At 43.5% G+C, this 27290-nt stretch overlaps 1 protein-coding gene across 3 annotated transcripts in view; it reads right to left on the reverse strand.

Annotated features, from left to right (window-relative positions):
• Positions 1 to 27290, reverse strand: part of Dnajb6 (DnaJ heat shock protein family (Hsp40) member B6) — a 102080-nt gene that overhangs the window by 40671 nt on the left and 34119 nt on the right. For 2 of the 3 annotated variants that reach the window (XM_038317946.2, XM_038317944.1), the window contains exons 1-2: positions 19390 to 19527; positions 864 to 954 (exon numbers count right to left, since the gene is read on the reverse strand). In XM_038317946.2, coding sequence (XP_038173874.1) covers positions 864 to 928 — 65 coding nt within the window. In that variant the 5' untranslated portion in view covers positions 929 to 954; positions 19390 to 19527. Of the gene's footprint in view, positions 1 to 863; positions 955 to 19389; positions 19528 to 27290 lie in introns of those variants that run through there. The other variant, XM_038317945.1, reaches the window with a different exon arrangement.

Consider the following 27290-nt stretch of genomic DNA (forward strand, 5'->3'; position numbering starts at 1 on the left):
GTTTTATTTTGTTAGTTAAAAAACCTTTCCTCTTAAAAAGGGGGAAATATTGCAAATTTTTTATCACACTGGAGACTATTCTAATAAAAAATCTTGAACCAGGAGGGCAGAGTCAGCCACTAGCCAACTGGAATTAACCATAGAGAAGCCAGGAAGACAGAGAGAGATACACAGGAAAGAAGGGATGTGGGGCTTGGATTTTTCACACTTTTCAATCTTGGAAGTGTGGAGAGCAGGTCAGCTAGTTGATCCTCTACTGCTTTCTTGCTCTATCAGGTTTTTGCTCCAATCAGACTGAGTTTTCACTGGTAATAGAACTTAGATAAACACATCAATGGGGTGCTGCTCTAATTAAATTAATTGATGTGGGAAGGCTAGGGACAGCATCATTCCACACGCAGAAGTCCTAAACTGCAGAAAGAAACTGCTTTCTACTGTTTCTTTCAGAATGTTTCATCACAAACAAAAATAAACTGCCACGGAGACTCAACTGGCAACACACCAACCCTTTGAAACATCATAGTTAAGAATTACAGATAGAGTTCAGCAGAAACAACAGGCCTGGGTTAGAATTGGGGGTGGAAGCATGTCACTTAGCATGGAAATGCAGATGTTCTTATTTTAACAGTCTTGAGTTACCAAGTTTTTCTTTCTCACCCATGTATGTGTGTATGTGCATACATGCATGTGAAGTCAACCTAAGAACCATCCACCTTCTTTAAAAAATAAAAAATAGAAGCCGTTCACACAAAAAATAAATCTAATTTTTAAAAGGAAAATAAAAGGTTTAGTGGCTGACACAAGTTACATTACCCAATAACAAACCATGGTACAGAATTATCATTTCAGAAATGAACACTTACGCCTTTTTAATGTCCTCAGGTGAGGCATGTCTCTGCACGCCCAGAACTTCATAGTAATCCACCATGTTTTAACAGATTGTTGGAACAAATCCTGCAAAATAAAAACAAAAAAAAAAAAAAAAAAGTGGTTCATAACACTCTCCATTCACAGTGAAAAGTGAAAGAACAGGTAAAAGGTAATTTCTTCCCACCACCTACTGGCCAAGAAAGAATTTCTGGGAGCCACCTACTAGCCCATATATGTATAGGGTAGGACCATGTCCAGAAACTGTGTTCAAGAAGAATCATTTGAAGCTGGGCGGTGGCAGCCCCTACCTTTTGAGTGTGGTAGAGGCAGGTGAATCCCTGTGAGTTCAAGACCAGTCTAGTCTCAAAGTTGAGCTCCAGGTCAGCGAGAGCTATTAAACAGATAAAAACCCTGTGTGTGTGTGTGTGTGTGTGTGTGTGTGTGTGTGTGTGTGTGTGTGTGTGTGTGTGTGTGTGTGTGTGGTGAGGTGGAGGTGGGGGGCGTACACGTTTAATCCCAGTACTTGGGAGGCAGAGGCAATAGGATCTCTCAGTTCGATGCCAGCCTGTTCTACAGAGCAAATTCCAGGACAGGGATACGTAGAGAAAGTTTATTCTTTTGGGGGAAAAAGGGGAAGAGGTGTCGGTCATTCTCAAAAATCTACATAGGAAAAAAAAATGCTTGGAAATAACCCGATAGCCTCAGTTATGATATGAAAAGGTTACTAGGCTCTGAGGCTAAGATCAGGTGTCACTTGAACAAAGGACTAAACAAAGGACTGGCTACATCTGCTTTCCTAGACTATAATACACCTGAGGAGATTTGGTTAATTTCCTCCTCTGATGAGTTCCTGTACCAGGCATTAGTTAAGACTGGAAGGAAGAACACAAACACACTATCCCTGCACTGAGAAGCACCCTTCCTCAGACCTGTCTCATGGAAATGGCAGCAGTCCTTGGATGCAGTTACCCAGAAGAGAACATGTTTGACCAGTCATATGTAACTACTCTGTCCAGTACTCAACTACCAAACCAACACACAACACTGCCCTAATGCTATCCTACAGACCGTGCCTTCATCTGACAGCCAGGAACAGAGCACAGCTTTCCTGGCCTGCAGATTCCGCCTGCCACAGAGCAACACTTCTAACTACCTCTAGTATATGCTCTCTCTCTCACTGCTCTCTAACCGTGCTTTCCCTAACACTGCAAGTCATGTGATCACTCTCTCCAGAAATAACAGCTCAGGGCCCAGCCCCTTCAGAGTTTCTTCCTAGTGTCTAGGACAGCTCCAGGTAACCCAATGTCCTCTTCTTGCCTATGGGTGTGAGCACACACTCACAAAAATAAAGCATGGCATAGTGTCACACCTTTAATCCCAGTACTTGCATGAGCCATTTACCAATCCCCAAATTTCCCATGTGTATACCTCTATACTTTCTGAATTGAGAAAGCCAACCACAACTCCCTTGTGCAATTCTTGTTCTAATTTTTTAGTGATTTCTTTTTATTTTTCATGTGCTTTGGTGTTCTACTTGCATGTGTGTCTGTGTGAGGGTGTCGGATCTCCTGGAACTGAAGCATGTGGGTGCTGGGAAATAAACCCGGGTTCTGGAGAACAAACAGTGCTCTTAACCACTAAGCCATTTCTCCAGCACCGAAGTGTTTTTTGTTTTGTTTCTTCCAGACAGAATTTCTCTGTGTAGCCCCGGCTACCCTGGAATTCTTTGTAGACCAGGCTGGCTAGCCTCAAGCGCAGAGATCCACCTGCCTCTGCCTCTTCCTCCCAAGTGTTGGGATTAAATACTCCTTATGCAATTCTTATTCAACATGTATAGACTAATTTTAACTAATTCTAACTACTGTTTTTAGGGAGAGGAAAGCAGCAGCTACTGTTGAGAGCCCTACAGGTAATATAATTCCTCAAAGGGCTATCACCCTTGGAAAGGAAAACAAGAAAAATTTCCAAGAATCTACAGAAAATATAAGACCTTGAAAAACAGCTTTGACATTGAGAATGGAAAAGCAGAATCTACAACAACAAATACCACTGGTGACAAACACCCATTATCCTACCCTTCAGAGGCTTGTGCCCTCGCTGAACAATGAGACACTGCCTCAATATTATACATATAATGCCAGGCGGTGGTGGTGCACGCCTTCAATCCCAGCACTCGGGAGGCAGAGACAGGTGGATCTCTGAGTTCGAGGCCAGCCTAGTTCTACAAGAGCTAGTTCCAGGGCAGCTCAGAGCTCAGAGCTCTCAAAAAAAAAAAAAACATAAACACAAAACTATCAGATAATATCAAAATAAAGACTGGAGATGTGTCCAATAGTAGAGAGCCATTCTAGCAAGTGTGAGACTCAAAAGTACATATATTAGGGGTTGGAGTGAAGGCTCAGGAGTTAAATAGTAAATGTTGCTCTTGCAGGACCCAGGTTCAATTCCCAGGACAAAGACAAAGCAGTGAGCGACCAATTATAAAAGATTTCCTCCTTCCTAGCACAAAGTTACATTGACACAGCACATAAGGATTGCTAGCAAAGTGTGTGTAGATAGTCCCCACCACTAACCAACCAAACTCAGTCGCTCAAGAGACCCCCACACAACCCAATAGTACAACAATCTGTCTACCAGAAACCAAATGGGACAATTGGTAAACAAAAACAGCAGGAAAACCAACACCTCTTCCTACTTCAATTAAGTGTTAGAGGGTTGTAGCTGCAAAGGATATGAAGAAGCATTTGGGGGTGTACAGAAATGGTTTCTCTGTGTGGCTTTTGTAGGCTGGCCTCCATCTCACTCACAGAGATCCACCTGCCTTCACCTCCTGCGTCCTTGGATTGAAGGCGTGCACCACCACTGCCCAACAAATGCTGTTTATCTTAAATGAAGAGTACCCCTTCAGCTAAAACAATCTGGAAATCTCTTCTGACACTTTGCTAGACCTGCCAACTTGCCAACCAACAAACCCCTTGAAATGGACTCAGATTTAAGGTCAATACCAGTTAACAATTTCTCCACAGGTTTGAATCACTCATTTCTACTTCTGTCCTATGTATCATTTGAAATCACCTAATGTAAGCTCAGGAACTCAGAACTCAGGCCTCCCAGTACCACCAGTATCTCAGAGTTTTCCATACTACACAAATCTCTTTCCAGTCTTCTCTCACCATCTATCTCTCCTTATAGAACACCCTGAGTCTCAAATGGAAGCCTAACCCCAGTAAACAGGCACATGACTGTGCAAAATAGCCACTTGGATCCTGAGCAGGTTGTCTCAAATAGAACATGAACAAAACTTAACTCTTGAGCCTCCCCATTATCACACAACGTCTCTGTCTTTAGCAAATTCTACCTTCATTGCCTCACCAATGTTGTTACACCCACCACATAAGAATTTATGCACAAATAGTACCTATTACTCTTGCCAAAATCGCCGGCTCCTCTCTTCAGCCAGCGTGGTCCACAGCCTTTACTCCTGCCTCTGGGCCACCCTCTTCTCAGTGAAGACAAAGACTCATAAGTGCAATTTACAAGACAATACCAGCCACAAGGGACTCTACACTAAGTCAACTGTGAAATTAAGAGAACAATCAATCACTAATTGTACTGACTAGTGTCCAGTATAAGCAGGAAGGAGTTACCAAAAAAAAAAAAAAAAAAAAAGAAAGAAAGAAAAAAAAAAAGAAAAGCACAAAGAAAGTTTAAGAGCTCTCCCAACTTGGTAGGAGGATCAGAGATTTGGGGCACAGTCTGAAACATATAGGTTTGTAGCCTACCAGAGACACGTGTGACCCTGTCTCAGAAAACTGACTTTTTGTTTGGCTTTGGTTTTGGAGTCAGGAGATTTTCTGTGTAGCCCTAGCTGTGCAGAAGGAAATCTATCTGTAGACCAGGCTAATCTCAAACTCAAGAGATCCACCTGCCTCAGCCTGCTGTTTGTGCTAGAACTAACGCTGTCTGCCACCACTGTGTGCCAACACTTAACTCTAAAACTACCTTACAATTCTAAGCAAGCATCAATACTAGCAAACAAAAACTCAATGTACATTTGCACTACCAAAAATGTAAACTGTAGTTGGGGTGTGTGGTGGAGCACACCTTGAACCCCAGTGCTCGGGAGGCAGAGGCAGGTGGATCTTTTTGAGTTTTGAACTCAGCCTGTTCTACATTAACAAGTTCTAAACCAGTCATGGTTAAATAGGTAGTAGTCTTTCTCAAAAAATAGTGATGGAGATGACAAAACATATTTTTTTTCTTCCTGCTAGCAAATATTTCTACTATGACAGCACAACCAAATCATACTGTAAAGCTTAGGAATCACAAGTTAGCAAAGTTTTTTTTTTTTTTAAGCAGACATAGTGGCACACACCTTTAATTCCAGACAGGGGAAACAAGAGGCAGGCAGATCTCTGAGGTCTAAGCCAGCCAGAATAACATGGTGAGATCTTATATAAAAAAAAGAAACTTTATATATATAAATAAATTAATCATTTTCCCAATCAAACAATTCCTCTGGATTCCTGTCACATTTCTACTGGGAGGCATCCAACTTGTTGGGAAAGCATGTCTGAAACTACCAAAAATAAGCCAAAACAAAGGTCTCCTGAAAAATACCTAACAAGAGTCAAGATATTATTCATTCCCTTTCCTCTCATCCTGAGTCTATGGATCAGGTACCTTGTCTATTCCTTGTGCTTTAGGTTTAGTGGGTATCTGACCTCAACTCTTCAGGTACCAAAGCACCCACATATGCAAATTGTGACCATTTTAGACACTGCTAGAAGTTAGGCATGATGATGCATACCTTTGATCCCAGCCTGGGTGGTGGGGGGGGGGGGAGGGTGTCACAGGTGGCTTTCTGAGTTGGAGGCTGCCAGAGATCATAATTATACTATCTACTCTTCCTCCCCCCCCCTCCCCGCCGCAAAAGGACAATGCTCAGCGGGGGGTGGGGGAGGGGATGGGGGGGTGGCGCATGCCTTTAATCCCAGCACTTGGGAGGCGGAGGCAGAGGCAGGCGGATCTCTGAGAGTTCAAGGCCAGAGTGGTCTACTAAAGCTAGCTCTAGGACAGGCTCCAAAGCTACAGAGAAACCCCGTCTCGAAAACCAAAAAAGACATTGCTCAAACTCCCCTTGAAGGCAGCAGCACCCAACTAAGAACCTCCCTAGTAGGAAAGGGTGCCACCCCCACCCCCAGACAGTAGGGTGATAGCCTGAGGCAGGTGGACAGTCAAAAAAGAAAGTCTTTGGGTAGGCTGTAGAAACTTCATCATAGCACAAACTAGTGGTACAGACATATAAACCTAGCCACTTGCTAGACTGTGACAGATATTCAAGACCTTGGAATGAAGATGGGAGTTTGGATGGCAGATGCTTGAACCCTGGGTTTAATTCTCAGCAACTCATTGTTGGGAGCAGTGAGACACCAGATTCTGAATTTCTTGTAATCCCCTGATCTGAGTGCCTACAGCTGCTCTGAGCACGAGACCTTCAGGAGTTCCTGATGGCAGGAGAGTGGTTTCTGGTGGGTTTGGCTGGGGCGTGGCTATCTCTATATAATCTGCCCCTGAACACAATAAAGGGGGCATTCTTGGGGAATTCAAGGATGACCCGTGTCGCTGTCTCTCTGTGTGTGTCTGTGTATTTTAACCTCCAGCCCCTTGCCCGAAGCTCAGTAACTGGGTTCAAGCGCACTGAAAGCAGACAAGAGGGCACGGTACACGGCAACTCATGACCCGTAATTTCAACACTGAGGTAGAGAAAAGATCTGAAGAATAAGGTTATTCTTTACACATAGCCAACTTTAAGGATAACCTAGGCTTATTACATAAGACCCTGCTTCAAATATATAAATAAGAATACATAAATGATTCTGGACTGGGGGGAGGGGAGAGTCACAGCCCTGGTGGCAGGGTACTTGACTAGAAGATTGTTTGACTAAAATATTCGAGGCCCTGGATTCCACCCAAAATACTAAATTTTAGCTCAACAGCCAGAGGTGAAACCACTTTTCCTTTTGACCTTACCATCAGCTTCAGAAACAGTTCCGTCCCTGCTCCATCTTTTTCACCCATGTGTCACTTAGTGAGTAGAGGGCTATTCTGGCATACCAGAAGGCCTGGGTTCTACCTCTACCTAGCACTGCCAAAAATGAACTGTTAGAGGTTCACTGGCCTTTAATTCCACCCGCTCCAGAGGATACACCTGGGGAAAGGACTTCAAGCTCACCCTGGGCTAACTTTACTTTGGTATATGTCACAATAACAACAGAAAAGACTTCTGCCCTTGTAATTAAGTACCTTTTCATGCTTGTATCATCTACAGGGAAAGACTCCATAGTAAAGTACCTGCCCAAAATGCATAGGACTGGACAAGTATACATGCTTTGCACACAGTATGTCAAGCTTGTGTCCATAGTCTGGAAAGGGGAAGGAGGGGTAAGACCTACAGCTTTGATTATTATATGATACTTATCTACCCTTTTGTTTTCCAACTAACTCCTGGACTTTCCTGCTGAAATCACTAAAAACCAAGCTTTGACTGTTTTCCAGTTTTAACTCTTTCAATACAGGGATGCTTAGCAGGGGCCAGGCACCACTAAGTTTGGGGGATGGGGTTTTGGTTGACAGTGCTTCTACCAAGATGACTGCATGAAGCAAAAAACTGAAGATCAAAAAAGCAAAGTCCAGGCCAGCAATGAATACAAACAAAGATAAAACTCCAAAGAAAGAGCATGTGCAAACAAACAGAAATGAAGATGCAAGATTACTGAGAAAAGATTGCCACTGGAGTGCCAATAAGAGCAAGGAACTTGTCCTAAGAAAGACCAACAGGTTGGCCCAATTCTACAAGAGGATATTTCACTAACGTTAGCCTGCCAAGATACACATCAAATAAGTATTCATGACTAATACTAAGACATTATTCTACAATGTGAACTCTCAAAGTTGATCCACTTAGGATGAATTTAAACTAACCAAACCAAATTAGTAAAATACTAAAATGTTATCCAATAACCAAATACATGGTGGACATTAGCAGGGAATAAGTGTTATTCTATTTGAATCCAAAACACCCCACCAGAAGCCCATTCCCAATGTACTGTTCCCCAAATGTCTGAAATTCCAATGTCAAAGCTCAACCAGACAGCGCTAGTTCTAGGACAGCCAGGGCTAACGAGAAACCCTGTCTCAATACATTAAAAGATGGAAACAACCTACATGCCCCTCGATCAAAGAGTGGATTAGAAAAACGTGGTGCATTTACACAATGGAGTACCACACAGAAGGAAAAATAACGACAGCTTGAATTTTGCAGGAAAATGGATGGAACTAGAAAACATTATTTTGAGTGAGGTAACCCAGGCACAGAAAGACAATTATCACATGTACTCACTCATACGTGGTTTTGAAATATAAAGCAAAGAAAGCCAGCCTACAAACCACAATCCCAGGGAACTTAAGACAACAATGCAGACACTAAGAGAGACTTACATAGATCTAATCTACATGGGAAGTAGAAAGTAGAAAAAGACAAGATCTCCTGAGTAAACTGGGAGCATGGGGACCTTGAGGGAAGATTGAAGAGGGGAGGGGAGAGGAGAGGCAGGGAGGGGAGCAGAGAAAAATGTAGAGCTCAATAAATAAATTTAAAAAAAATTAAAAGGGGGAAAGAAACCGAGTGGTGGTGGCGCACGCCTTTAATCCCAGCACTCGGGAGGCAGAGGCAGGCAGATCTCTGTGAGTTCGAGGCCAGCCTGTTCTACAAGAGCTACTTACAGGACAGGCTCCAAAGCCAGAGAAACCCTGTCTCAAAAAACAAAAAAAAGGGGGGGAGGGGATGTCCAAGGCCCCTCAGATATCTCATTGTGTTGGAGGAGGGGCATTTGGTGGTGCTAGGCATTCTACTTGGACCTCCCATATGCCAGACAGCACAATACCACTTAGTTAGACCAGTTTGACCCATGCCCCTTTGAAACAAGGTCTCAGTAATAAGTTCAGGTTGGGGGCTGGAGAGATGATGGTTCAGTGGTTAAGAGCACTGTTTGCTCTTTCAGAGGTCCCAAATTCAATTCCCAGCAACCACATGGTGGCTCACAACCATCTACAATGAGATTTGGTGCCCTCTTCTAGCATACAGGCATACATGTAGGCAGAACACTGTATATATAAATTAATCTTTTTAAAAAATTGTTCAGGCTGACCTTGGGCTCTTGTATGACCTGGCCGTCCACCTGCCTCAGATTCCTGAGTAGGTGGTATCAAGTACAAGGTCCACAAATCTTCATTTATTAAACTTATAAACTTACACTTAGTCCTTTCGATCCAGGACACAACTTGTCTGAAGCTATTTTAGTTTATCCAAGAAGAAACTCCTGCCAGAAGCTTGTCTTATAATTCAACTAGCAGTGGCATTGTGAAACCTTTCTCTAAATCTACTCATTATAATATCTCCCACATCCAACGCCAGGGTCAGGTCCTGCTTGTCCTGTCCAACTTCTCACTTCTTCCAGACAGACCTGACAATATATTTTGAAGCCAAGCCTGGTCTACATAGTTCCAGGTCAGTCAAAGGCTACACAGTGAGAACCTGTCTCAAAAAGGGGGGATGGGAAGATGGTTCGGTAGTTAAGAGCACTGCTGCACTTCTAGAGAACCTGGGTTCAAGTCCCAGTATCCACAACTTCTCCCATTCCAGTTCCAACAGATTCAATACCTCTTCTGATTATCTTGGACACCAATCAAGTACGTGGTGCACATATATACATGTAGGCAAACATTCAAACAAAATTATTTTTAAAAGTTAAAAACATCTATAACAGTCTCAGACATACCAAGATCAGGAGGTCAAGAACAACCTGGGCTACCAGATCTCTCAAAAGAAAAAAAAAAAAAAAAGAATCCCCCACCAAAGGGGAAAAAAAAACACTAAGTGTGGGTGTGGGAGGTATGGGAAGAGAGAAAAACAGACACTAAATCTAAGGTGTTCAGACTAACAAGGTTCTAACTCAGAGAAAGAAATCAACTTTTCAGTATCTCCCGTAAATACAGGTGTGGCAAACCACTCCTGGTTGACTTAAAACACTGTTGGGACCAGCAAGACCACAAACCACGTACATGTAAAGGTACTTGCTGCACAAACCTGAAAACCTACCTGCCTTTGATCCCCAGATACCACACCCACACAGTGATTAGTTTTCCTCTGAACACCACATGCATGCTGTGATATACATGTGTCCAAAATCCATACACTAACATGTATAACAGAAATTTTAAAAAAATAATTGGGGTGGTGGGTTTCTGAGTAGCCCTAGTTGTCGTGGGACTCGCTCTGTAGACCAGGCTGGCCTCGAACATGAACTACTATGTTGTGCACCAACCACCACACCCAGTTATATCTTTAAAGAACACTCTGATGACCAAAAGCAATCTACAGATTCAACGCAATGCCCATCAAAAATCCCAGCAAAATTCTTCAAAGACCTTGAAAGAACAGTACTCAACTTCATTTGGAAAAGCAAAAAACCCAGGATAGCCAAAACAATACTATACAAACAATACAATAAAATACAAACAAACAATACAATAAAAGAACGTCTGGAGGCATCACAATCCCTGACTTCAAACTCTACTACAGAGCTACAGTACTGAAAACAGCCTGGTATTGGCATAAGAACAGACAGGAGGACCAATGGAACCAAAAAGAAGACCCGGATATTAATCCACACATCTTCAAAACACCTGATTTTTGACAAAAGAAACAAAAAATATCAAATGGAAAAAAGAAAGTATATTTAACAAGTGGTGCTGACATAACTGTTTATCAACATGTAGAAGAATGAAAATAGACCCATATCTATCACCATGCACAAAACTCAAGTCCAAATGGATCAAAGACCTCAACATAAAGCCAGCCACACTGAACCTTATAGAGGAAGTGGGAAATACACTTGAATGCATTGGCACTGGGAACCACTTCCTAAATAGAACCCCAGCAGCACAGCACTTATGAGAAACAATTAACAAATGGGACCTCCTGAAACTGAAAAGATTCTGTAAAGCAAAGGACACGGTCAACAAGACAAAATGACAGCCTACAGAATGGGAAAAGATCTTCACTAACCCCACATCAGACAGAGGTCTGATCTCCAAAATATACAAAGAACTCAAAAAAATGGGACACCAAAAGATGACATAATCCAATAAAAAAAATGGAGTACAGACCTAAACAGAGAACTCAACAGAGGAATCTAAAATGGCTAAAAGACACTTAAGGAAATGTTCATCATCCTTAGTCATCAGAGAAATGCAAATCAAAACAACTCTGAGATCCCATCTTACACCTGAATGGCCAAGACCAAAAACAGTTGTGGGGGAAAAAGGAACACTTCTGCATTGCTGGTGGGAATGCAAGCTGGTACAACTCCTTTGGATGTCAGTGTGGCGATTTCTCAGAAAATTAGGAAACAACCTTCCTCAAGACCCAATAGTACCACTTTTGGGTATATAACCAAAGGATGCTCAATCGTGCCACACGGACATGTGCTCAACTATGTTTATAGAAGCATTGCTTGTCATAGCCAGAACCTTGAAACAACCTAAACGCCCCTCGATTGAAGAATGGATAAGAAAAATATGGTACATTTACACAATGGAGTACCACACAGCAGGAAAAATATAACGACAGCTTGAATTTTGCAGGAAAATGGATGGAACTAGAAAACATCATTTTGAGTGAGGTAACCCAGGCACAGAAAGACAATTATCACCTGTACTCACTCATAGGTGGTTTTGAAATATAAAGCAAAGAAAGCCAGCCTACAAACCACAATCCCAGAGAACTTAGACAACAATGCGGACACTAAGAGAGACTTACAAAGATCTAATCTACATGGGAAGTAGAAAGTAGAAAAAGACAAGATCTCCTGAGTAAATTGGGAGCATGGGGAAGATTAAAGGGGGGAGAAGAGAGGCAGGAAGGAGAGCAGAGAAATGTAGAGCTCAATAAATATCAATTTTAAAAAAAAAACACTCTGATGGTAGGATTTCAGGTAAAGTAAATTATAAAGATTTTGTTTTATTTTTAACTTATGTATGAGGGCAGGTCCCTAAGGAGGCCAGAAGTTGAATGTCTGGGAGTTTAAATTACAGGTACTTGTGAGTTGAGTGTGGGTGCCAGGAAGTGAACTCAGCTGCTCTGCAACAACAGTACCAGCTAACTGTGCCACTGCTCCAGCCCTAAAGTAAGAAATTTAAGAGTATTAGTGGATTGGGCGGTTGGTGGCGCATGCCTTTAATCCCAGCAAGGCCAGCATGGTCAATGAGGTGATTTCCAGGACAGGCTCCAAAGTTAGAGAAACCCTATCTCAAAAAAAAAAGAGAAAGAGAGAGAGAGAGAGAGAGAGAGAGAGAGAGAGAGAGAGAGAGAGAGAGAGAGAGAGAGAGAGAGAGAGAGAGAGAAAAGAAAGAAAAAGAAAAGAAAGAAAAAAACAAGTGAGTTCCAGGACAGCTAGGGCTATATTATACAAAGAAACCCTGTCTCAAAAAAAAAAAAAAAAAGAAGGAAGGAAGGAAGGAAGGAAGGAAGGAAGGAAGGAAGGAAAAAGAAAATACAAAGGAAAAAGAAGTCTTATCCAGGTCACCAACAAAGATAGCTGTCTTTCTTCCCCACAAAGGAAGACCAACACTGACAGAGTAAGGCAATTCAAGAACATAGCCACTACAGACTCAGCCATCTTTTCTCATTTCTTACTCTTTTTCCTTGTTTTTGGTTTTTGCAGACCGGGTTTTGCTGTGTAGCACTGGCTGTCCTGGAACACCCTCTGTAGACCAGGCTGGGAGAGATTCACCTGCCTCTGCCTCACAAGTGCTGGGTCTAAAGAGGGGAAATCACCACCACCCTATCTTCTCTTAAAAAAGGAACAAAGTAGGCCAGGTGTGGTGGTAAACATCTCTAAACCCAGCATTCTGTAAGCAAAAGTAAAGGAATATTTTTGAATTCGAGGCTAGCATAGTCTACATAGCAAGTTCCAGCACAGCCAGGGCTTCATAGAGACCATGCCTCCAAAAACAACAACAATAATAAAAAAATTTTACTAGGCATGGTGGAAGACGTCTTTAATCTAAGCACCTGTAAGGCAAGTATGTGTTCCAAAGTTAGCCAAGTATACATTTCAACTACAGGTCAGCCAGCACTACACACAGTGAGAACCTGTTTCAGAACAAAAATAATTTAAAGTCACAAAGGGAGTTCAATTTATGTTAAGGCATTACACAAACTTAATACAGTACTATTTGCTTGACAAAATAGATGTAAGAGGTAAATATGAAGCAAGCCAGGTAAAGCCGGCCAATAAAAAGCTAGCACCTAGGAAGGTTGAGGCAGGTGTGGATTTCCAAGCCATGGAAACATTAACAAAAACAGTAACTCTCAATCTAGAAGGTATGTAATCAAAGTTACTCAAAAGGTTTAAAAACAACTTTTGAGAGCAATCTGAAACTTAATAAGACCCTGTCTCAAAGCTTACCACAGGGGAAAATCCTGGAGTTGGGAGGTAAGGGTGTGGTAGAGGGAGATTCCTAGATCATTAAAGTGGTTGCCAAGCAAGCAGTTAGAACTGAGTTCAGATCCTCAGCATCCACATTTACAGTGTGGCAGTCCTGGAGGCAGACACATATAGCCAACTGTTGGTTCATTGGAAGACCTTTTTTTTTTTCCGAGACAGGGTTTCTCTGTGGCTTTGGAGCCTGTCCTGGACTAGCTCTTGTAGACCAGGCTGGCCTCGAACTCAGAGTCAATGGAAGACCTTTATAAAAAAAAAAAAAAAAAAAAAAAAAAAATGCTGAAAGCAATGTGGACACCGAATGGCTACCTCTGGCCTGCACAATCACAAACACACAGCCACGTACAGCTTTTATCAGGTCCTCATTTTAATCTCCAAGTCATTCCCCTTCCCCCCCCCCAAATAAAAATTTCACAGGGGACAAATGTCACATGCTGTGTAAGGAAACCACCCTTCTGAAGGCTCAACATTCCTAAAATACTCAAGCATTTTATACAACACGGTCCAGCAGTGTTGAAGCCAGAAGCAATGGCCTTTGTTTATTCAGAATCCCGATAGAGTCCTTATGACTTGGATTTAGAAAGTCACTGTAAGAGAAAACCAGGCTATGTCCAAATAGCTTTAGAAATAGATATAACCGAAACCTCCTGGATGAACACTGTGATCCTAGGAGATAAAAGTATTTTTAGCATTTTGCATTCTCAGGTAGCAGAGTAATAAGGAAGTAGTCAAGTATGACCTCCCTTAATTATCCAAAAGTCTGAGAAAACTTTATATTAACAGCATTGTTATCTAATAAAAGAAAATTCCTAAGCCAGACATGGTGGTACACTCCTTTAATACCATCACTTGGAAGGCAGAGACTGGAGAACATCTGTGAACTTGAGGCTAGCCCGTTGTTTGGCCAGGACTACACAGAGACGCTGTCTCAAAGCACTCGGGAGGCAGAGGCAGGCAGACCTCTGTGAGTCTGAGGCCAGCCTGGTCTGCAGAGTGAGTTCCAGGACAGTTAAGGCTACACTAAGAAACCCTGTTTCAAAACATAGGGGGGGGAGGGGGGGACGGAGGGAGGGAAGGAAGGAAGGAAGGCAGGCAGGCAGGCAGGCAGGCAGGCAGGCAGGCAGGCAGGCAGGCAGGCAAGCATTCCTACCAGCTGACTTATCTACTAAGTCAGTTCCAGGCTTTTAGTTTTCCTTTTTAAGCAGAGTTGAAGTTTAAGGGATTTTAACAGTTTTAAGTACGCTTGGGGAGCACTCAGAAAGCAAAGTACCTGCTTGCAATACTGCGATCACAGGAGAAAATGGCCCATTTCTCCTTCCTAGCAGATCTTATTGAGGGAGGGGCACACATGGCATCCAGAAGACAACTTTAAGAAATCAATTCTCGGGGCTAGAGAGATGGCACAGAGGTTAAGAGCACTGGCTGCTCTTCCTGAGGTCCTGAGTTCAATTCCCAGCAACCACATGGTGGCTCACAACCATTTGTACTGAGATCTGGCGTGCAGGCATACATCAAGGCAAAATGTTGTATACATAATAAATAAATCTTTAAAAAAACATTAAAAAAAAGAAATCAATTCTCTCTTTCCACCCCTATGTTGGTCCCAGGAATCAAACTCTAGTCCTCAGGTTGTGGTGGCTTTACCTGCTGAATCATCTCACTAGCCCAATATTATTATTTGTCTCGTTCTTTTCATCAGCTCACTGTCCGTCTCATTAACCTCGGACTTTTGCTTATTCTCTTAATGAAGTAGGGGTCTCACTCTAGAAGCCTAAATGCCCTCTGCCTAATATTCTCCAGCTGTACCCTCTTAAATACTAGAAAACCCACATTGACCTTGTTTTTATTCCCAAGGTTAAATAAACTCTCTTAACTTCTTTCTGTGAGGAAAAAAAGCAGAACATTTAACACCACTCTAATCCCTCCTACACACTCAGCATCTGCAATTGCTGTCCTTTCACCACCAGATGGTGTCCTGTGTGAATTTAACACAGGACCACTTGAAAGTCGTGTCTTAAGAATACTGCAAAGCTGGACATAGTGATATACACTATGTATCCCAGCAGCTTTGAGAAAATGGAGGCAGAGGAATCCAAGGTTATCCTTCATTACAGAACGTGTTCCAGACCTGCCTGAAGTATCTGAGACCCTCTATCTAAAATAAGGGAGGAAAATAAAATCAAGTAGAAAATTGATTCTGTTATATTCACTTGCTCTTTAGGAAAGTATCAGAAGTGATCTGAGAGTGTTTCAGCATCCTTAAGCATTAAACAATATAAAAGACACTGTCATACCAGGTATCTAGTGGACAGTATCTTCTTCAAAACTCTTGGGATGTGGCCGGGCGGTGGTGGCGCACGCCTTTAATCCCAGCACTCGGGAGGCAGAGGCAGGTGGATCTCTGTGAGTTCGAGGCCAGCCTGGTCTACAAGAGCTAGTTCCAAGACAGGCTCTAAAAAAAAAAGCTGCAGAGAAACCCTGTCTCGAAAAACCAAAAAAAAAAAAAAAAAAAAAAAAAAAAACTCTTGGGATGTGCTAAACTGGACTGACCCTAATCTGGGTTTTGCATTTGCTGGATAAAAAACTTAAGAGTTGTTATGGACTCAATGCTGCTGGTTTTAACAGGAAAATGGTACTATCACTTAATACTATCAGGCCTGCTTAAAAAGGGGAGCCACTATTCAGAGGAATTCCTAATTCGGTCTTCACAGTATGCAAGAATATTCACCACCCCAGTATACTATTTGTCCTTAACCCAAATACCTCACACATCTAACGCTGGCATCAATAACAATATATAGTTTGTTTTGGTTCTTCAAGATAGGGTTTCTCTGTGTAGCTCTGACTGGTCTACAATGTACTCTGTAGATCAGGATAGCTTTGAACTCCTGCCTCCGGGAGTGCTATGATTAAAGGCAGTTTTGCATGGGGTTTTTTGCTTGTTTTTTTGTTTCTTGGTTGTTTTGATTTTGAGGTAAGGTCTCACTAGGTGAGACTTGAAACACAGGAAACTGGCCTGTCTGTCTCTGCCTCAAGCAATAATTTCTTTCTTTTTTCCAAGATGGTTTCTTTGTGTATGGCTGTCCTGAACTTCAATAGAGATGTGCCTGTCTCTGCCTCCCACTGCTGGAATGAAAGGTGTTACCAAAGTGTTCCACTCTAAAACTCAGTGGTCTGGCCAGCGGTGGTGGGCGCACGCCTTTAATCCCAGCACTCGGGAGGCAGAGGCAGGCGATCTGTTGAGTTTGAGGTCAGCCTGGTCTATAGAGCAAGTTCCAGGACAGCTAGAGCTGTTACTCAGAGAAACGCTGTCTTGAAAAACAAAACAAAATCAAAATGATCTGATTCCATCTTCCACTGCACAAAAACCAACTTAAAAAGCCAACTTCTCCAGGTGGCAGAGAAAGGGAAATCTCTGTGAGTTCGAGGCTAGCCTTAGTCTACAGAGCTAGTTGCAGGACAGCCAGGACCATTAAACAGAGAAACCCTGGGGGGGGAAGGGGTGGAAGGAAGGAAGGAAGGAAGGAAAGAAGGAAGGAGGGAGGGAGGGAAGGAGGGAAGGAAGGAAGGAAGGAAGGAAGAAAAAAAGGCCAATTTCTCAGGCTATGAAGCTGGGTTAGCTGGCCAAATAGTTAGGTTCAACAAGTCTGGCAACTTAACTTCCACCCAAGTAATGCATGAAAGGAGAAAATTGACTATGCCAGGCATAGGAGAATAAGCCAGCTGTTAAAAAGTGAAGCCTGTAGCAAAAAAAAAAAAAAAAGTAGAAGAGAAAAAAAAAGTAGGGGATGGTAGCGCACACCTTAATCCCAGCACTTGGAGACCGAGGCAGAGTCAAACTGATCACTGAGTTCCAAGGCTACACAGGGAGACCCTAAAGTCTTAAAAAAAAAAAAAAAAAAAAAAAAAAAAGCACAAGTTCAGATCTGGTTCTGTAGACATATATATTATAATATATATTAATATATATTGTATATAAACATATCTGTGTATATATATACACAGAAGGTTGGTACTAACAGGAGAGAGCATGTATGTGAGAGAGATGTATGAAGGAGTCCCACTATTGTGCCATAGCATGCACATTTCACATACACACACAAATGAAAGTATTTTAAAAGTCAACCTGGGGTCTGGAGAGATGGCTCAGAGGTTAAGACCACAGGCTGCTCTTCCAGAGGTCCTGAGTTCAATTCCCAGCAACCACATGATGGCTCACAACCATCTGTATTGAAATCTGGTGCCCTCAATGCCAGAACACTGTATAATAAATAAATCTTTTTAAAAAAAACCAACCTGGCTGGGTATGGTGAGGCACCCTTTAATTACAGCACAGAGGCAGGCAAATCTGAGTTCAATACAGAGCGAATTGCAGGACAGCCAAGGTTATACAGAATTCCTGTCTCAAAACAAAACACACACACACACACACACACACACACACACACACACACACACACACGGCCAATTCCTCCTTCAAAACGCAGACACAAGAAAAGCCAAAATGTCAGAGGTCTGCCTGTGCAAAACAGCGGCGGGAGAGAAAACTTACTCCACAAACTGTTCTATCACACCCCCCACCCATACCTGCGCAAAAACAGCATTTCTTCCCCCAAATTTCTTATTTTCCCTGATTCCAAGGCTCCACACGCAGTTCAATACAAGTGCCTGCACTGCTCACAGCTGTAGTGATCACACACCGGAGGCCAATTCTCCCTGTGGTCGTGACACCCCAAAGAGAAGGGGGAAAGAGTCCCGGAACACATGCGCCCAATTCCTTTCAGGTACTTTGAAGTCTGGTGTAAGGTTTACTTCACAACCAACAGACAAAGTTCAAACGTCCAGGATGCATTTTCTTTGGGGCCGTTCCCTCCTCTGGCTGCTTAAGTCTAACTTTTCTCCTAAAGCAGTTCCTAAAGCAGTTGCCTTAAAGAAGTCCTGAATTCCCTAGCAAGCAAAAAGGCCGAGTTCAATTCCCTAGATTACAGAGCCTAGAAAGAGGGGATACAGTGGAGTTACTAACCATAAAATCTGACCACAAATCTATGGTTCCAATAAAGATATTAATAAAAACAAAGTGGGTGCACTGGACGGACACTCCCCACCTGCTTGGGCGTGCCTAAGGAGGTGGGCCCATCCCCTCCGTTCACTTCTACAGTCCACACATAACTCCGGTAGACAAGCTTTTAAACTTCTGACAAACAACCCATTCTGTAAAATAAAAATCGCCATCTCCAATTTTTTTCTTCCAGACAATCTTATGGTCTGCAGTGTAGACTACTTCCCATGTCTACACAACCGAAGCGAATTAAGACTTAATGTAAACTTCAGTTACATAAACTTTAGTTACATAAACCCACAGCAAATCTAACAGCAAACGGGTTTTGGAAGTAAACTGAGCCAGGTAGGTCACCTAGCAAACTTTCCAACAGTCCCAGGATGAGCTTGGAAACCTCCTCGGCCCTCCTACCCGGTCCCCTAGGCAGCCCGGGCCGGCGATCGCGCCTCCCATAGGAGTCTTGCTCTTCGCACGCCACCTGACCCCCGCTTGCAGAATGCACTGAGGATGCCAGGACAGGGTGACACCAGCCTCGCCGGCTCCTGTGGCTCTGCGGCGGAGGTCGCGCGTGCCGGGCCCAACCGCCACTGCAGACCAAGGGAGCCAGAGGAGCCGGGGTAGGCCTGATCCGGCACGGCAGACGCTTTCCACGGACCCAGTCTAGCCGCGGCCCAGACCAGGAACAACTTAGGCCTCAGGCCTAGACTCTAGCCCAAGCTTGGACTGGAACCCGCTCGGCCCGGCGAGCAGTCCCGGCCCCGCTGTCGGCCCGGCTTCCCTGCGCCCCCGTCCCAGGAGCCGAGCAGGTCACCCTATCCGCACCTAGTCGCCGGCCCTCCCCTCTCCCGCACGGCCAACCCTGCTCTCCACCCCGCTCCGCAGGTCCCTCACCGAGGACGCGGCGGCCGGCAAGGGGGAGGGGGGGGAAGTCGGGCGGCCGGTCTCCTCGCGGCTCTGGCACAGCTGCGCTGGCGGCGGTGGCGGCGTCTCCTCGCGCTTTCCTTTCTCTCCTTTTCTCCAACAACAAACAGGAAGTGCGTCATGCGGTGGCGGCGCGGCGACGTCGACTTCCGCCCGGACCTGAAGCCACGCATGTGCGCCAGCATTTGCCCGCTCCGATTCGCGTCGGATTCCACAGCGCCAGTTTAGCATTTGAAAGATTCCGCCAGCCTTGGACGGTGAAACTCAGGAGAGTCTCTCTACAGGCGAAGGCAGCAAAGTAGAGCGGGAAGAGCCATCCTGCGCTACCTCAGGGCCTGGAAGCCTCCAAAGCCGGTAGCGACTTGTGGGCGACCCTGAGTGACTGACCCGGGGGCCTGCGGTTGCCCTGAAGCAGACAGGGAGGAAGGACGCTCACAGCCTCCGCTGGTGGAAACTGACCCAGAAAGTTCGGAGATAGCGATCAAAGATAGCTTAGTGTGACTCACACGGCTTATGGACGTGGAGAGTTGTAGTCCCGAGGTTTGGAAGAAAGGCTAGCACACTCGAGGTTCGGTCAGTCCGACCAGCAGTCTCAATCCTTAGTCCCCCTGTCCCCAGCCTTAATCACTTGGGGGCATAAGAAGCCCCATCATTACCAGCATGGAATGCCAAGTAGAATCCAGAGTCTGATTTTCAACAACCTTCTCACCACAGAGAATTTTCCCTTTGTTTTGTTTTGTTGTTTTTCGAGAATGAATTTTCTTCCCCAATGACATTGACCCCAAGGCCCCGCACGTGCTAAGCAAACGTTCTACCCGTGAGCCCTATCCCCACCCTCTTTTATTTTAAGACAGGGTGCCACGCCCCTGAATTTCCACTTCTGACCTTGAACTTTCCATCTCAAGACTGGAAAGTAACTGGGATCGCTGGTTTTGTAGTACTAACCTCCACCAAGCCCAGTTTACCTGAGATGCTAGACAGAAGGCATTTTGCACATTTCTGCTACTTAGTCATGAGAAACAAGTAGTTCCAATGTGGCTTCCCCAAGCCAGGCTCCTTAGCCTAAAGACTCAACCTCCGAAACTAAACAACTGACCTTAAGGACGAGGGTCAACACCGCACTCAGTCTGCCTTGACTCTAACAAGAGTTCAAATATTGATGTTCATATAGTACCTTCATGAGCACAATATTGTTTTGCTTTTCTTTTGTTAATGTGCCTACTGCCCATCTATTTAATAGGCTTGTTAGATTAAAAATTACAACAGGTTACTTTTGTAGAGTTAAGCTTTTTCACTAGGGAAACAGGCTGGGCTAAAATTCAAAATGGAATCACTGAGATCAAAAGTCAAACAGAAACTAAACTGTTACCTGTTCATGCTGGGTATTATAATATCAATTTGACACAAGCTAGAGTCATCAGAAAGAGAGAGCCACATTGAGAAAATTATCTGCTGTAGGCAACCTGTAGGAAACTTTTTTTAAATAATTCATTTTTGTTCTATGAACATCGATTGGTGTTTTGCCCGCGTACGGGTGAGGGTGTCAGATCCTCTGGAACTGGAATTACATACAGTTCTAAGTGGCTCTGTGTGTGTGTGTGTGTGTGTGTGTGTGTGTGTGTGTGTGTGCTGGGAATTGAACGTGGATCCTCTGGAAGAGCAGCCAGTGTTCTTAACTGCTGAGTCATCTCCAGCCCTAGGCATTTTTTTAATTAGTGATTGACGTGAGAGGGCCCAGCCCTTTGTGGATAGGGCCACCCTACTCAGTTGGTTCTGTGTTCCATAAGAAAGGACCCTGAGCAAGCCAGGACACAGCACTCCTCCGAGACCTGTGCATCAGCTCCTGCCTCCAGATTTCACCCCCACCCCGGTTTTCCTATGTTGAACAGTGATGAGGAAATGTAAACCTAATAAACCCTTCCCCACCCTCACCCCCGCCCCAAACTGCTTTGTCAGTGTGTTTCATCACAACAATAGTAGCCCTAACTAAGAAACTGCCCTCCCTAGAAAACAGTTCCCCCAGCTGGCCAGTTTCAATTGACATAATAATAAAGTTACCTCTGTCTTTTAACCTCGCTTTTACCTATAAATTGTCTTTCTATTGCTGGGTCTCCTAGGCTCATTATGCTAGGAAAGTAACTTTGAAAGGCCCATGACTTCGTTTTCTATTCCTTCTTTGGCCTTTCCTTGATCAGCCCATCAAACACTACCAAAGGAATCCTTGCCTGAATTGAATTGAAAACAAAGTCAGTTAAGATTGTGCTTGGGTGTGATGGCACACACCTATAATCCCAGCATTCTGGAGGACTTCCGAGAGTTCATGGTGATCTGAGCTATGTGAATTAGTCTCTGTCTCAAAAATAATAAGATCGTTAAACCACGCTGTAGTTGAGATACTGGGTGATTAGGATACTGAAGCAGGGGGATTATCGTAACAAGATCAACCTGGACTACAGAGTTGAGACCCTGTCTCAAAAATAAGTTAGCCAGGCTCTAGAAACTACAGGGAAACCCTATCTTGAAAAATAAATAAATAAATAAATTAGCCAGTAATGGTAGCCCACACCTTTAATCCCAACACTCAGGAGGCAGAAGAGGGTAGATCTCTGAGTTTGAGACCAGCTAGCTACATGGAGAGACTGTGTCAAAAAAAAAGTAAACTGTTGTAATATGTACCCGTGAGTGAACATTTGGAAGGCTGAGGCAGGAGAATCAGGAATTCAAAGGAAACTTGTGATGTCATGAAAAGAAAGATCATTGTAATTTTGCCCTCTGATAGGTCAGTTCTAGAGACCTCAGAGGATAAAGAAGCTTTTTAATGTTGTCCTCCAATAACATGTTCTCATTTTAGACAACTGAACATCCCATTGTTGGTACTAATGTTTCTTCCTCAGAACCTTGCTCACAGAGGGTGTGATTTAGTACACAGGGTAGATGCCCCGTTGGGGAAGGAAAAATTCAGAGACCCTTGTACCCCTTCTTCAGCAGTCAGACTTGGAGCAATAGATACCCAAGGAAATAAAATTACCCCAGGACCCATGCTAGAGGAAAGCAAAGACAAGAAGAACTTGCCTCCCCAGATGGTATTATTCCACAGAGCAGCACATGTGTAGTTAGCTCCTGGCTTCAGTTCATCTTTTCTTTTTTTTTTTTTTTTTTTTTTTTTTTTTTTTTTTTTTTTTTTTTTTTTTTTTGGTTTTTCGAGACAGGGTTTCTCTGTGGCTTTGGAGCCTGTCCTGGAACTAGCTCTTGTAGACCAGGCTGGTCTCGAACAGTTCATCTTTTCTATAGCATTGTAACACTGCACAGAATAGGACAAGAGAAACTATTGGAGTCTTTCCAATTTGTCCAAGTTGCAAATAAATGCATTCATTATCCTGAATCAGGTTTAGGATCACACATCTGGCCTTCCAGCTCTTGGGATGTAGAGGCAGAATAATATTCAAGCTTATATAATATCAGTTATATAGTGAGTTCCAGACCAGCCTGGGACAAGAGTCCTGTCTCAAAAACTATATAACTACACACACACACACACACACACACACACACACACACACATCCTTCTGAATATATACTCACAGATATATATGAATGAAAAAGGAAAGTTTAATTAGAGTTTAAAAGAGACCAGAGTGAGTCTGGAGAGATGGCTCAGTAGTTAAGAGCATTTGTTGTTCTTTTGTTTTGTTTCTGAGACAGGGTTTCTCTGTAGCTTTGGAGCCTGTCCTGGAACTAGCTCTTGTAGACCAGGCTGGCCTCGAACTCACAGAGATCCGCTTGTATCTGCCTCCCGAGTGCTGAGATTAAGGCGTTTGCTACCACAACCCAGCACATTTGTTGTTCTTGCAGAGCACCTGGGTTCAGTTCTCAACACCCACAATGACAGGATCCCTCAGGCACCAGACAGACACTTAGTGCATACTCACACGTGTGAACAAAACATAAGGTAAATTTTTTATTTAAAAGAGAAATCCCAGAGCAAGCAAGATGTAAAAACTTAGCTGCTGCTCAAAGGCAGAGAATGGAGAAGAGAAGGTTCAGAAAATCATGCCATTTGAGCAGGCATAGGGATCAGATGGCCAATAAGCAGTCGTGTGGCAGGGAGGTAAACTTTAGAGAAAGTGTAAATTGTCGGGCATGGTGGCACAAGCCTTTATTCCCAGTACTCAGGAGGCAGATCTCTGTGAGACAGGGATGCTTATAAGAGGGATGGCCAGGGATGAAAAAGGAGTGTTTGAGTTACATGGTTCTCAGTCATTCAAGAGTGGCTGACTTACAACTTTACATGTTTGTGGTCTGTAATCTGCCAAATTTCTTCGGGTTTTTTGGTTTTTAGGGTTTTTTGTTTTTTGTTTTTTGTTTTGTTTTGTTTTGTTTTGTTTTGTTTTGTTTTTGGTGGTGGTGGTTTGGTTTGGTTTGGTTTGGTTTAGAACTCATAGAGATCTGCTTGCCCCTACCTCCCAAGTGCTGGGACTAAAGGCCAAATTTCTGTTCTTAATTTCATTTGAAATATAAAAAAAACTAGACTGAGACTAGTCTCCAACTGAGTGTGTGTGTGTACTCCCTGGGAGTTGAAAGCAGGGACTTTTTTAAATGCTAAGCAATTACTTTACCAATGAGCTTTAAAAAAAAAAAAAATTACCAGCCCGGCGGCGGTGGCGCTTGCCTTTAATCCCAGCACCCGGGAGGCAGAGGCAGGCGGATCTCTGTGAGTTCGAGACCAGCCTGGTCTACAAACAAGAGCTAGTTCCAGGACAGGCTCTAAAGCTACAGAGAAACCCTGTCTCGAAAAACCAAAAAAAAAAAAAAAAAATAGACATGGTGGTGATGCACACCTTCAATCCCCAGTACTGAGAGGTAGAGGCAGGCAGACCTCTGTAAATTTGAAGCTAGCCTGGAATACACAATAAAATCCTTCCCCTCCCCCAAAAAAACCATAAAAACAAAACAACATTTAAATCAGACACAATGCTCTCTCTATTTTTTTCAGTAGGTTAATAATGTCTATATAAAAGGAGGAAATGACACAAGTATTTGCCATCTCATAATACAGCCTAAGATCATCTCATCAAAGACAAGAGTTTTTTCGCTACACTCAGTCACAGTCACATGTCACTTTTTCTGTCAACAGGTTGATGGGATTTTATTTCCATCTGGATGCTGATAGAACTATCACATGACATTTCACATCCAAACAAGTTTCTTCAGTCACTGTGAGCTAATCTTGAGGGGCAGGTACATGGATTTTAAATAGTACAATGGCAGGAGAGCCAAAGATAGCCTCCTGTCCCCCTACAAAATGAATGAATGAATAAATAAATAAATAATACATAGATATCTGGTGCAAAACCAACCCCACCAAGAGCCTCCAACAGTTAGGGGAGAACGGGTGTGAAGACTCAACACTAAACAAATGTGGGGTACATGAGTGAATTTGGCTAAAAAAGAAAAGAAAAACTGCAGAGCTCGGCAGTGAGAGTAAAGACACCGTGGCTAATGTCACCCAGACAGTGGAGTAAGGTGACAGCCACGGGAACCAGAAAGGACCGAGATTGAATGGAAAGTGTTTGCAGAGGAGACAGAGACAAAATACAAAAGCAAAGAACAGGCCTTGGACCAGGGAGCATTTGTCTTGACAAGCAGCGCTCCAACAGGGACAACAGGAGGCAGACAGAAGGGAACAGAGCCCGTCTTCCGGGTAGTAGAAGCTCTGGCTAGCTCACAGTGAGAAAAGCCAAACAATGACCAAGCTGCAGTTTCCAGAAGGATGAGTGGGGGACCCAGCTGTTCCCTAGGGTTCTCTTCCCTCATCTGTAAAGCAGGGATAATGGGCTTGGCTGAAGGTCACTTGCGTGTTTAGCTCATTGCTAGACACTTACTCACACGGAGTAACTGCTGTATCCCTGGCCTCTGAACTCAGGAAAGGGAAGGCTAGCCCTGAGAAAGGGTACCAGTGACAGGGGAGTTGGAGATAAACATGCATGTGTGCTCCCCTCCCCCCTCCACACACACATTCCTCCCAGCCCTCCCTGAATCCACAGACTTCAAATAAAGGTCCCAAAAGACAGTTTGGCAGTTTCATCAAACTGTAAAACTTATCCTTGCTCTAACAACACAGAAAGTCGTCCTAAGGCAGTAAGTGCAGAAGTGGAAAGAAAAGGCAAGACACACAGAGGTCAGAAGTTTGCAAATAATTAGATTTTCCTTCCTGTAGATTGCATGTAAGACATAAAAATAACCAATACAGCAAAATATAAAAACATCAGTAGGAGAAACAGGGCTATATTTAAAGACATGAAATATATCCAGGACATGGTTCTTTTTATGTTTTTTTTTTAAATATTTATTTATTTATTATGTATACAATATTCTGTCTGTGTGTATGCCTGAAGGCCAGAAGAGAGCACCAGACCTCATTCCAGATGGTTGTGAGCCACCATGTGGTTGCTGGGAATTGAACTCAGGACCTTTGGAAGAGCAGGCAATGCTCTTAACCGCTGAGCCATCTCTCCAGCCCCATCTTTTTATGGTTTTTAAGGTTTGTTTTGGTTTTGTTTTTTCTTTATTTTGTTTTTCATTTGTTTGTTTTGAGACAGTGTTTCTTTGTGTAACAGCTCTGGCTGTCTTGGCACTCACTGTCTGTAGACCAGGCTGGCCTGGAATTCATGGAGATTCCTGTCTCTGCCTCTCCAGTGCAGGTGGATTAAAGTCATGCTCCACCACCCAGCTGGTTTTTAAGTTTTTTTAAACTGATTTTTTTTTTTGGTCTGTATGTGTTCATGTGTGTGGCCAACAGAGAACAACACTGAGTGCTGGTCCTCGCCTCCCACCTTGTTTGGCACAGCATCTCTTTGTTTTGGTTTTTTGTTTTGTTTGTTTGTTTCCACTAAATACACCAGGCTAGCTGCCCAAGAGCTTGAAAAGATTCTCCTGTCTCACATCCCAACTTCCCATAGGAACACTGAAATTATAGATAATCAAGTTACTGTGTCTAGGCTTGATACAGGTTCTAGGGATTTGAACTTAGGTCCTAATGGTAGCTGTTAATGAGGAAAGAACAGCAAGCAGTTCATGGTTTGGATCAGGAAAGGAGATGACACAGAATTATCCTTCAGAAGATCAACTTTATGACCTCACAGGCCAGAGGATGGCGAGCATTATAACAGATTGTATGTATGTGGTGCTTTGAATGAAAACAGCCCCATAGACTCATAGTGGCACTCTTAGGAGGTGTGGCCTTGTTGGAGGAAGTGTGTTGATACGTTTATCTAAGTTATTCTCAATAAAAACTCGGGAGTCGAGATACTGGGCTAAAAAGCCTGATAGATCCAAAGAGCAGCAGAGGAATGATCAGCTGACCCTAACTCTCCACGTTTCTCAGGTTGAAAAAGACCGTAAATATCTTTAAGCCCCTCCCTATATCTTCCTTTACCCCCCCCATCTTGGACCTCCAAAACCTCTATGGCTAATTCCGATCAACCAGTTGCTGACTCTGTCCCCTGACTCAAGGTAAACTTTATTGGCAGTCTTGGAGTGTCAGTGCAAACAAATGTCCCTCAGCAGTCCTAAGATTATAGGTCTGAAAAAAGAAAGAGATTATAGGTTTGTGTACCAGGTCTAGCTAAGAAAAACCATGAATGACAGACTCAGCACTCTGTACATCTGTACATGTGCTTAAAATAAAGCCAAGGGTTAGGCATGAGGACCACATTTAATGACCAGCACGACTGTCAATCCCAGGAACACATACATCTTAGAAGGACAGGCTGGCCCTGAAGGAGCCTCAATCAGGAGGAAATCTCCTAGCTGTTGCTCTGCTATAGGGCTGTGCTGGTCCGGTATAGGCTCCAGACACAGCACAGTGGCGC

The sequence above is a fragment of the Arvicola amphibius genome, chromosome 2, assembly GCF_903992535.2.
Source record: "Arvicola amphibius chromosome 2, mArvAmp1.2, whole genome shotgun sequence".
NCBI lineage: Eukaryota > Metazoa > Chordata > Mammalia > Rodentia > Cricetidae > Arvicola > Arvicola amphibius.